This window comes from Belonocnema kinseyi, chromosome 2 (genome assembly GCF_010883055.1).
Source record: "Belonocnema kinseyi isolate 2016_QV_RU_SX_M_011 chromosome 2, B_treatae_v1, whole genome shotgun sequence".
Classification (NCBI taxonomy): domain Eukaryota; kingdom Metazoa; phylum Arthropoda; class Insecta; order Hymenoptera; family Cynipidae; genus Belonocnema; species Belonocnema kinseyi.
Genome location: NC_046658.1, coordinates 73,965,085 through 73,976,707, shown reverse-complemented (window position 1 = coordinate 73,976,707; position 11,623 = coordinate 73,965,085). Strand labels below are relative to the sequence as shown.

General features: G+C 33.0%; 1 protein-coding gene across 1 annotated transcript in view; it reads left to right on the top strand.

The window, feature by feature from the left end:
* Nucleotides 1-11,623, top strand: part of LOC117167567 — a 55,004-nt gene that overhangs the window by 38,675 nt on the left and 4,706 nt on the right. Inside the window, exons 2-5 of the mRNA XM_033352600.1 lie at nt 1,261-1,466; nt 1,827-1,962; nt 2,747-2,880; nt 10,959-11,202. Coding sequence (XP_033208491.1) covers nt 1,261-1,466; nt 1,827-1,962; nt 2,747-2,880; nt 10,959-11,202 — 720 coding nt within the window. The remainder of the gene's footprint in view (nt 1-1,260; nt 1,467-1,826; nt 1,963-2,746; nt 2,881-10,958; nt 11,203-11,623) is intronic.

Genomic DNA, 11,623 nt, shown 5'->3' with positions numbered 1-11,623 from the left:
ATGCAAATCTTTAAGTAATTTATTAAAACATATCTAACGCATTACGAACCGCGAAGAGACTTTGCGAAGTTTGTTTCTATGCTGGAGCGTGTCTTCAGCCGCTTGTGGTAACTTATTTGTATGCGCAACTTGTATGCCGAGGAGAATATTATTATTTTGCTTGGAAAATGATCCTGCGTCAAATTTTCAACTAAAATTTCGAACATCTCAGACGATCGTCTCATTTGAATTTGCATCAGATACTGTATTGTTTTGTACATTCTCTATACCACAACTCAAATTCCGATTATTTATTAGCAATTCTCTTCCCTATGTGCTTTACAATTTTTTAAAAGTAGTTCAGGATTTTCTTATGAATTAGAAAATACACCAAATTAAGGATAGTATTCAATTTCAGGTACTTACTCTATCATTAAGAAAAGCACGAGCGACTTGATTACATAGCCAGTTATTAGAACATGAGTGAGATATTAAGTCTAATAATGTATGGTAAATACTCATTATAAACCTTCTATGAATTTAAGTGATATTGAGGTCACTGAATGTATTAATCGCTAATAAAGTGGATTTACTGGACCACTGGTTAAAAATGATTATTCTTTTTGTTAAACAATATCAAATTTCAAATAACGTTTCGGAACTTAATACTTCATTAACATACAATGCGCGGAACAAAGCTACCTAAAAATTTGGTTATTCGTCTTATCTACTTCTACTCTCATTTTTAAATTTGTATACAATATTAAGCTTGCATGATCTGATTAAAAATTTGCACAATACAAATTATTAACAATATGAAGGCTCAAATAGTTAAATGCAAAACAGAACCTACGATAACCAGATTTAATTCTTCTATAATCTGCTATAATTATTTGAAACAAGAAGCAAACCTTTGACCCAATGAGTAGGAGGTGTTGCCAGTACGTATTGATTACACGTCAGCTCTTGGGTTTCTGTTTTCCTATAATATCAGACGAACGGTACATTTAAGGGTTAACCAAGTTCCTCTCGATAATAGACAAACTTTGTGTATTTAGTTTCAAGTCAAGTTAATTCATTGTCACTCAGTTTAACATTACTGAACTTCTCTAAATTGGATTTCACGGGAAAGTTTAATAGGTGTCGCATTATTTAGATAAATAAATAAAAGCAACAGAAATTATTTTAAAAAATTAATGAATTATTATTATAATATTAAATATAGGTGAACTATTAATTTTTATTTATTTAAATAACGAAGTTCAAATTCTTTCCTTTCAGGTGTAATTGGATTGAAAAATTTACAAATCACAGTGCCTAGGATGGTTCGTTCTGGAGATTCAGTATTAATGACCTGCAATTACGATCTAGAGGGCAAATTACTTTATACAGTAAAGTGGTATCTGGATGATGCAGAATTTTATCGGTTCGCTCCAAAAAAGAAACCTCCTGGGCTTGTCCTCCCTGTACGGAATATAAATGTTAATGTAAGTCAATTTTTCGCTATTCGTTCAATATAATAATAATTTATATTACTTGGGATGAAAAACATTCCGTTTCCCAATTTAAAAATTTATTAATCATACTTAGCATAAATATTTTGTTTATCCAACTTTATAATTTGTTAAAAAATATATTTAAACAAATGATAATTTATTTAAAAAATTAGGGTTCTACTTTAAGAAATATTACCGTTTTTCTAAGTTGAGGTCCAAATTAATATTTTTCGGGTTGAGTAGAGATGTAACAATGCACAATAATATGATTACAAATGAATGCATAAAGTTTAGTCACGTGTTAATATGGATGAGTAAAAAATAACGATAACTATAATTTTGCACACCCAGCTTACCATATCTAACAAAAACAAGGTGATGTTACTCAACATCTCCAAAAAACAGTCGGGGCTCTACAAATGCGAAGCAACAGAAGAACTTCCCACTCTAGAAACAAAAACTGATGGAGCTACCATGACAATAATTGGTAGGTATATACACTTACATATATTATCCTCTCTCTATCATACATTATCCTCTCACTAGAATACATTTCAGTCTTTTTTGCATACTCTAAGTTCCACCATTGTTCAAAATTAAAGTTTGTGTAAAACAATGTATAAGCGGGATTTAACTCGGTACATCGAGGAATTTCGATGCGCACGTCGGATTGACAAATGCCCGAGTTACAGCTTCAAGGTTTGCAATCGAATTGAAATACCTAAATGCGGGCGGTACTTTTTCATGTCAGTCGATCAATAACGTTGTCAGCAAAATCTAATTATGCAGAGAAAATTCGAATTACTGTTTTTTGAAGAAGATTAAAGCCCAAACATCTGCAACAAGAAAACCCTTAACTCCATAAAAAATATTTTTGCGTAAACTAATAATGAGAAATGTGTATCTTCAATCAAATGACGATGCACTGTACGATCTCATGTATTTACAGGTTTTTGTTCTTCTCTATTGCTAGTTGCATATCTTTTATTCTGTGTCACTAAAAATTTTTCAGATTCGGATAAAATAAAAATGTTTATTAAAACCTCAATTGCAACTCTTTTATTATAAATCATTAAACGTATGAAAGAGGGAGTTTTTACGTTCATAAATATATTATCTAATGTTTCATATAAAATGTAGTCACCGACTTTGTTTTTTTGCACCGCAGATGTCAAGAATTTGAATTATTTTGTTCTTCATTCGATTTTGATTCTCAGGCAAGAAATATAAATTTTGTTTTTTTATTTATTGTAAACTTTTGTGATTACTAGATGTGCCACAAAATAAGCCAACTATATTAGTTGAGAGACAGCGTTTGCCACTGGGGGAGACACTCCGGGCGAATTGCACATCGGGTTCTTCACTCCCCGCCCCCGTCATTACGTGGACCCTCAACGGAGAACCCGTAAGTATCACCTTGTTTCACCTAGCCAAGCTACGTGACCTTACTGGATGATTAAAGTTCCTTCGAAATCTTTTTCCTCCGCCATTTCTCGTTTTCATTCTCTCTTCCTCTTTTCTTTTTGTAGATCTTCTCTTCTTCCATTTCATTTTCTTTTTCTTCGGATTCTGTTCTCATTTCCATTGTTTTCCTTATCTTCCTTTCGTCTTCCTTTCTCTATCAACTGTCTCATATCCCGTGGTTTTATGTTGTTAAGTTCTCATCCTAACCGCTTCGTCTTTTCTATTACATATTTGTTTAATACATAATGTTTCATCTACATTAACAAGAAGTAGATTTCTAGATTCTTTCAGCTCAAAATCAATAATTTTGAAAAAGTGTCAATACTGTAAAATAGATGTTTATGTGTTTCCGTGCTGAAGGGTGACTGTAGGCAAGATCTCTCTAGTCGGTCGCATTTATTTACACGTTACTTCTGAAAGAGTTCACGTTTCTCTCAGTTCGGTGGCGTCCGGAAGGATTCTTGTGTCGCACGGGTGAAATCGTGCGAGCAATTTTCCTATCCTCATATATAATTTAACTGCAATAGGGAAGCTGCAATTAACAGTTGAATTTAATTTAATGTCAGGGGGGATTTAAAGTTTTTTTATTTATAGAGACTTCAATAGTTATTGTAAAGAAATATAAATTCATATAAACGTATTTCCATGTGTCGGACGTCTGCAATAATTTACAGGAAAGGGCTGCTAGGTTCGCAGAAATTCCGTGAACGTAGACCAGATATTTTAGGTGTATCTTCAAATCTGAAAGACTAACCGCTAGTAATTTAAAAGTATGAAATCGAGTATAAGCTTCACATGAATTTTAATTATGTATTATAGTTTAATTATTTATGAATCTACAACTAGGCTCTTTCTTGTAAAAAAGTTGGCACGAGTTTTGAAAATTCATAATACTCTAGAAAGTAGAACCGGTGCATTTGGGAAAAGATTTTGCAGTATTTGTTTAACAATATCGCAATCGTTAATTCAAAATATTCTCCAATGTATCTGACAGATCTCAAATTTGTCGCATAAAAAATATAACTTTCACTGTATTATGGTTTTGCACACTTGGTCTAAAGGTAAGCTTATTTATAATTTACTTCAAAAGAAATGATAAAAAAATATAATTAAAATTCATTTATGTACAATTTGAAAACTTATTGAATAAAATATTTTATACATACATTTTCAAACTATTAAATCATTTTTATACTCTTAAGAAATATTTTGTTTCTATACTTTTGGTTTAGTGTCCCAAACATAGGGTCTATATGGCTAAGTATGATAACGAGGTTAGAGTGGTAAAGAGGAGATTTGAAATAAAAACCAAATAAGTTACTAGCTTTTTATTCTATAACGTAAAGATTATATCTCTTTTCATTTCTAGAAAAATGTTAACTCTCATTAGTTGTTACTCCGATCAATTATTTTTAGAGAAACTGATATGCTTTTAGAAAACTTTAATTTGAATTTGTGTCATCTGGTATTTTGATTTAAATTTTTCCTACTTGAAGCTTTTATTGCTGATTTCTGTAGAAATAAAGTAAGATACTATATTTTTCTTGAATCTTCCTTTTTTTCATTGAAAATATTACATCTGTAGGTTTTTGTAGCCTTCAGCAGATACCCCTATAGTTTCCGTCGGGTCAGCCCGTTCATCCGTTGTGCTTTTTTCCGGCAGAGCAAGTGTGGATAGGGGAACTAAGGGAGGAAACGCTTTTCACGAGAAGGTAGAAATGCATTAAGAGTTGCAGATTATAGGTAATATCACCTCTTGTCTCCGCGTCCTGTTATTTCTGCGAACCTGGGCTTGTTTCACTTTATGGCCTAATCAAGATGCATCGTCCTTCGCAGTGCGAGAATATCGCACAACGGGTTCCTCAGCTTGTCGAACGTCTTATCGTTCCTGGAAGATAGTCCTACTGGGGTTTCTTCCTCCTTAGCACTGTGGCAAGCTGTCGCTCTCCACAGCCCTATGGCCCTCCTTGCCGTACCTCCAATAAGACTTGGTCCGATCAGAACCCTTGCACTTGACTCTCACGTGACTGCAGCCTTAAAAACGATAGCATCTCATTCTTTACATTTTTTTCTGACGCTACAGGACTCATAATCAACCTTGAAGTGTCAAGTATGAAGTAGGCTCACCGCCATCTTCTCGCTCAACTCTACATAGGCCTTCTGATTCCCTCTTAAAGTCATCTGTCTCCCCCTTAAGGCCTTCTTCATGAGGTTGATTTTCTACTCTCTTGTCGATGTTGTTTCACCGAAGGGCCTCCCTTCGGCGTCCCTGACCTCCTCTGGATCCGCCGTTTTGTCGAAGATCAAAGACCTTGACCTTGGTACTGGGATCGAACTCGCGCACGTTTTCTCCAAACCCGATTGCTTCCCTGATAGCAGAGGAGATTTTGGGCATGCCTTCATTCGTTTTTCTTAAAAAAATTTTGTCTTTCCTCTTCAGGGTTGATTTTACCAGTCTGTTGGTAAAGATCTTAAGCTTCTTCTCCGATTGTCTGCGCGGAAACCACCGCTGTTATCGCTAAGTAGCTTATAGTGGGCTGCCCCATCCTCTTCCTATAGGTGTGTGCGAGATTTTTCTCCGCAATGTCGTATATCTCTCCACCAAACAATCGCTCGCTCAAACTTTTGTTCAATATTTTTTTGACATTTTGTTTCAAAGAGCAGTTAGAAAAACGTACTGTCCGCCCCCGCAAAGTCCTGCATTTGTGAGAAGGTATGCATACAACTTTAGGAGGCAACCTGGTATCCTAGAGACATCGAATGCAACACCCTATTTCCATGCCACCTGCGGCAAGTTTGTTAACGCCTTAGCTTGAAGGTTTTTCCTCCTAAATTGTCCCTGGATCGCTGTCCGCAACTGCTTCTTCAAGTTATGTAACCGTATAAGGAGGATTACAGTAGAAGACGGAAAGTAGGCAAAAGAAGGGTGAGTAGGTGAGGAATAGTTAATTATGTAACAAGGGGCGAAAGGAGCAGACATTTCCAGTGACTACAGTAATTACCCCTCGCCCATGGCCACCTTTTGGCCCTAAAAAGCGGGTCCGACGATTTTTTCTCTAACTTTTTTCGTGACTCAAAGTGTGATCGATTCGGAGCAACTCAGATTTTCGATATGGCAATTGTCGACCAACTACAGCCTCGGATTTCGGAGGAACACTTCAAGCGCGAAAAAACCTACTTATATTTTGCTAGGTTGATGTTTTGTTCCTCTAAGTGCGGAAAAAGTGTAAACTAAAAAATATAAATTTTACTTTCGCCCCGCTAATTTTACTCTTAACTCGTAAATGCAGCTCACATGATATATATGCTACTTTCGCCCCTATTTTCAGGGACAAAGGTGGTCATTTCGGTCAAGCGTGGAATAAAAGTATGGAAGAGAAGGTTCAAACGACTTAATTAACATCTGAATATGCTACAAAACCCTTTTATGAAAACGTACGGCTTCTGCTTCCACTAATATTTATTAATAGTGATAAATTATGACAAGATAATTTTTTCATTTTCTTTTTCATTGTGAAATACGAAAATCTTTCAACATTTTGGGGTTCGTTAGAGAAATTAATGATCGTACTGTTTGCAATAAAAGTGCAAGTTATACTTAATAACAATGACCAAATAATATTTCAAAATATGCATGCATACATTTACATAGACAAATAATTTTTCAATTAATTTATAAAGCACATAGGTAATTTCAAATCTGCACGTTTTTAAATAAAACTAAATCTTAATACCAAATTCATTTTTTTCTTTTCAAACTTATTCTTATGAACTTGAAAAAAATTGAAAGCGAACGTACATTATAAGAATAAAAGGATGTTTAATTCATAAGTTACGAAAGTACAATCGTTTAAAAATTGTATTTCAGTGTTTTTTTTTTACAAGCATCACTACACTTACCCGTAATTACCAAAAATCTGAAATCGGTTAGATACTACCAAACTAAATTAAAAATATTTTGCACGCAAATTTTCGTGGAATGAAGAAGGGGATGGTTAAAAGTAGAAACTCCAAAGAAATTTTTTGCAATTTTTTGAAACAAGAATGTTTTCAAATATTTGAAATAATGCAGTAATCAATGTTTTGTAATTTCGTATAACAATTGCCCTTTTTGCCTGTTTAAAGCAAATAAATATTATCTTTAAATGCTACAGTAATAAAGCTGGGCATACATTCTGATATTAGTGCTCTTTTTTGTCGATAAAAGTTCAAAATGTCAAAATGCTGCAACGAATGTAACCACTCTACACTATATCTGAATCTATTAATTCAGTCAATCCCTAAGAATTAAAAAAAAAGTAAATTTAAATCGAACAAACTTTCAAGGAATTTAAAAGCATTTAAAGTGAATTCGAAATAAACAATTTAACGAAGTCAAGGAAGTTAAGAACATTTTAAATTATTTTAAAACAATTAAAAAATAATACAAAAACATAAAATGCATTAAACTTTACTACGTCACATATAATTTTTGTAGAAGGCAAAACTTTAGTCTTCAAAATTCAAGAATCTACTCATGAAACTGAAATGATTCCATTTATTAAAAATAATATAATATTTTCGATATAAAATAATGTTTTTTATATGTTATTTTCATGATCGATGAAATATTTTCATGATCGAAGAAAATGTGTCTTGTCTCAACAAAATATACTTTAACAAAAAAATCAAGTTTTCTTTAATTTATTGCATTTTCTTGAAACAAGTGATATTTGCTTAGATCCAAATACTAATAACGCAATAGAAACTGCTACTTACTTTCCATAACACTTTAGCACTAATAATATCCAGTTCTAATATATTTCATATGTATATATTAGCACTAATATATGTCCAGATTCGTAGCGATATTTTCTTGTTTTGATATTAATTCTTTTTCCCTGTAATTTTACCCGACACGATGCAAATGTGATGCAAAGTATTTACAAATAATCTACAGGATTTTTCTTTCGATCTCTCTAATAACTTAATTAAAAAAGCATCCGACAGGCAATCGGAAGTTCTGTGGTTTGATTCCCAGTGGAGCGAAGTGAGAAAATTTTTTTGCAGAAATGTATAGTTTTAAAAATATATCTACAAATTTATCATGTTTGTGAAAAAAATCAATTGTTATTATTTCTATGGCCGTCTAATCCCAGATGATTCATAACCATGTTTTGTTTTGCAAAGAATAAAAACAAAAGTTGTCATGGAATTACTGGAAATATGTTCAGAATGGTCGATTTTTGTCATCATGTTAGAAAATAACGAATTTAGCACTCAGTTCACATCCAACAAGCGATGAACACCCAGAATTTGATGTTACTGTGCCTTTCAAGTGCTTTAACCTACAGGAAATGATACGCGGTTTCTAAAACTGATCTTAATTTCACTTGACAATTACAATCTGTAATCATTATTACAGACAAATCTCCTAGCTGTCCCCAGTCTCGACATAAACATCGTTTCTTGACATAATTCACAAGAGCAAAATCACTATAATATTTGGCTTTGTTTGCTATGCTTTAATTACTAGAAAAATTTTTAATACGGCAGGACCGCGAATTTCGAAAGTATATTCAGAAAAATATCTTTACATTTTTTACAATAAAACCAAAAAGTCCAAAACCGACAGCTCATTACAACCATAACGCGATGTCATATATGTAAAACTAACCTCTGTAGACTTTATTTGGTTTATCTTATTGTGCGTACGGCACTATCCAATGCTGCGTGCGCAACTTTTCGTGAGTTAGTTTGAGATTTCACAAAGGACAGCTTGGACAGGGGCAGAATGTAGATTTAATTAAATTTAAGTGAACCATTGTGAATTCAAATGAATAAGTTAGTGGCTAAATCTGGATAAAATCTGGTTTCACTTTCTTAAGCCCGATGCAAGATTTCGTAAACAGAAAACACTTTGTATTCGTTCGCAATCGACGAAATCTTAACCTTCGAATTTGATACTGAAAGTTAAAAAACTTTAAGAAAGATAGAGAGGAGTAAGTGTGAGGAAAAAGGAAACGATTGGAGGAAGGCATAGCACCGCATAAGATTGGGCTGGTGTGTCGCGTCAGGGAAACACGACCAATCGGTATTAAATTTCCTTGTTAGTTACTGCTAGAAACTTCTTGTTGGCCAGATGTTTATCTTCACTTTCGCGTTTATCTTATCGCATCTAGCTTAACGAAATTCGCAGTTATCGTTCGTACTAACTAGTACAAGAACACTCGTTACAGACATTATATAACCCATAAATAGGTTCTCGAAAATAAGAAATCAATGAATTCCTGAGAATAGCCAATAAAGTGTCCTCAACTTTTGCCCTTACTTTCTGCCTCATGCCGACTAGTTATAAGCTTTCCTCGTTTTCTAAACCAGCACTTAAATATTTTGGACTCAATGGGTTCTAAAATCCTTCGGCAATCTAAATAAAATCATACCCTTGAGCAAAAAGAACTATCACCAATTGAACACACAATTGAATGGATGGGAATAAGGGGCTAACCCACTAAATTGAAAAAATTCATTTTTTGTTTTTTTTTTTGTATTGTCCAGTCGGTTCTACGAGTGTTGCTTTTTCAGAAAGTGAAAAAATGAATCTTACTATTTTTAATAAAATAACAAAGTTCCTCGAAAGGCTATCCCAATATGAACTCGGTGAACAATTTTTCCGTTCTCCTGAAAAATGTTCCGAATAAGGGTTAGCCCCTTATGGTTCCGATAATTCAATTATTGGTCTTTGCTTGCTTGAATTAATTAGTGATTTTATTTTATTTAGAGTACGTAGATCTCGAATTAGACCTTAGCCCGATAGCGGATTTTCCTAACGGAAAATTAATAATCCTGTTTTTAAAATGTATTGCCCTGTAAAACTTTTCAAATACTAAATTTTTTGCAATTTTTTTTAGAATACACCTTTACAATTTCCAGGCAAAAAAAATTACTTATATATATATACCATAGTGAAAATAATATGTTTTGACGTTAGAGGACAGTTAAATGGCCCTGGAAGCCTTATGTTTTTTTTTAATTTTAAATAAAAGTTAGTTTTTATCAAAGTCCCCTCAAATTGTAGAAACTTTTTTAAAGCTACCCTAATAAATACAATATCTATTATTGATATTAAAACAATTTTCTTTACGAACTATTTTTAACTTTGATATTTTATTCTAATAAAAAATATTTGAAAAACTATATCATTTCTTTATATTGAAGATGCTTTAAAATTAAAAGCCTTAGGATAAATAGAAGGAATCCTGCATAAACTTTGTTCGTCTCATGTTAGATTTCAATGCCCCTTTATCCAGATCGTTGGCCTGTAAGAAATAAACATCAGTGACTAGTCACAGAAAAGTGGTCACATGTCGAACCCCTTTTCCTGGTCGAAGTGATGATCGGAGTGATACAATCTTTTGGATAATTCCTAAATTAGTGCTAAAGTGTTATGAAAAGGAAGGAGCAATTTCTATTGTGTTATTAGTATTTAGTTTTCTTAACTACATGTCAGTTTGTCACGATACTCAACTTTATTTGAATTTGATCTCTTTTTATCTCACAAATCTTCTTACACGCGCGGCATAATGCATTTATACCAAAAGTGCGTGTTCCTCGCCAAGAGAAAAATATATTGCTGAAAAGGTTGCTCTACTTCCCTTGTTTTACAAATGAAACTCCTTGCCTATCTCATACGTCTAGCTTTTGGTACACGTCCTTGTTTGTTTGCCTAGATAATAACATGGAGCATGTGCAAGCGTCTCGTAAGACAATTCTTCTTTCTTTTTTCCCTTCTTTTTTGAAGAAACGGAGACATGAGAGCCGAGAGCATATTCCAGTGAAAGTAGAAGATATGAGAATCATATCATCCATTTTAAAAATGGCATTACACTTCTTATAAAACAGAAAAATATAGAAAACCTTCCGTTCTTTTTCATATAACAATTAATATTTATTAGATTTTAAATTTACCGGAGATAATAATTGCCGACTATTTAAAGTCTGATGCTTGAGAGATAACTATGGAATTTTTCTTTGTTTCAGATTAATAATGTCACTATATTCTTTAAGGAATACTCTAGAAATATTAAAATTGATGAGGAGAGGACATTTAGTCAGTCTTACCTCGAACTTTCAATGACAAGTGAGGTTTTGCAAGAAGGCAAATTATTGCTAAAGTGTTTAGCAAATATTCCTCTAGTTTACAAAGCATCAGATGAGGTCGAAATCACAGAGGATGAACCTTTCATTGCTTCTGTAAGAGGTGATGCTTCACCTCATAGTCATCGTAAGTACCTAATATATTCCAGTCAAACCTAATTTAATTTACAGCGATAACTAGAAATATATTTATATTGCCGTATAAACGAAATTTTAACTTCTCTTTAATTTGAGGCTTTTAATAGTCTCTGCTACACTGACATATATCTTAACATCCTCTCCTTTATTTCATGAGGTAATAAAGTCTAAAGACGTTAGATACCTCGGAAACAGTAAATAAAAGAGAATCTTAAAGTGCCTCACAAGACTAAAGTACTCATATTTGGCGTAATCAAGTCTTATAAATGTCGTAAAAAATTCAAGATTATGAGGTATAGATTATGTTAACGCAGATTAATAGAAATTAAGTTATTAATACTTGCTTTTTCCAAAATTAGTTTTTTTAACCAAATATCAATCCAATTCAATAATTCTTAATATATATACAT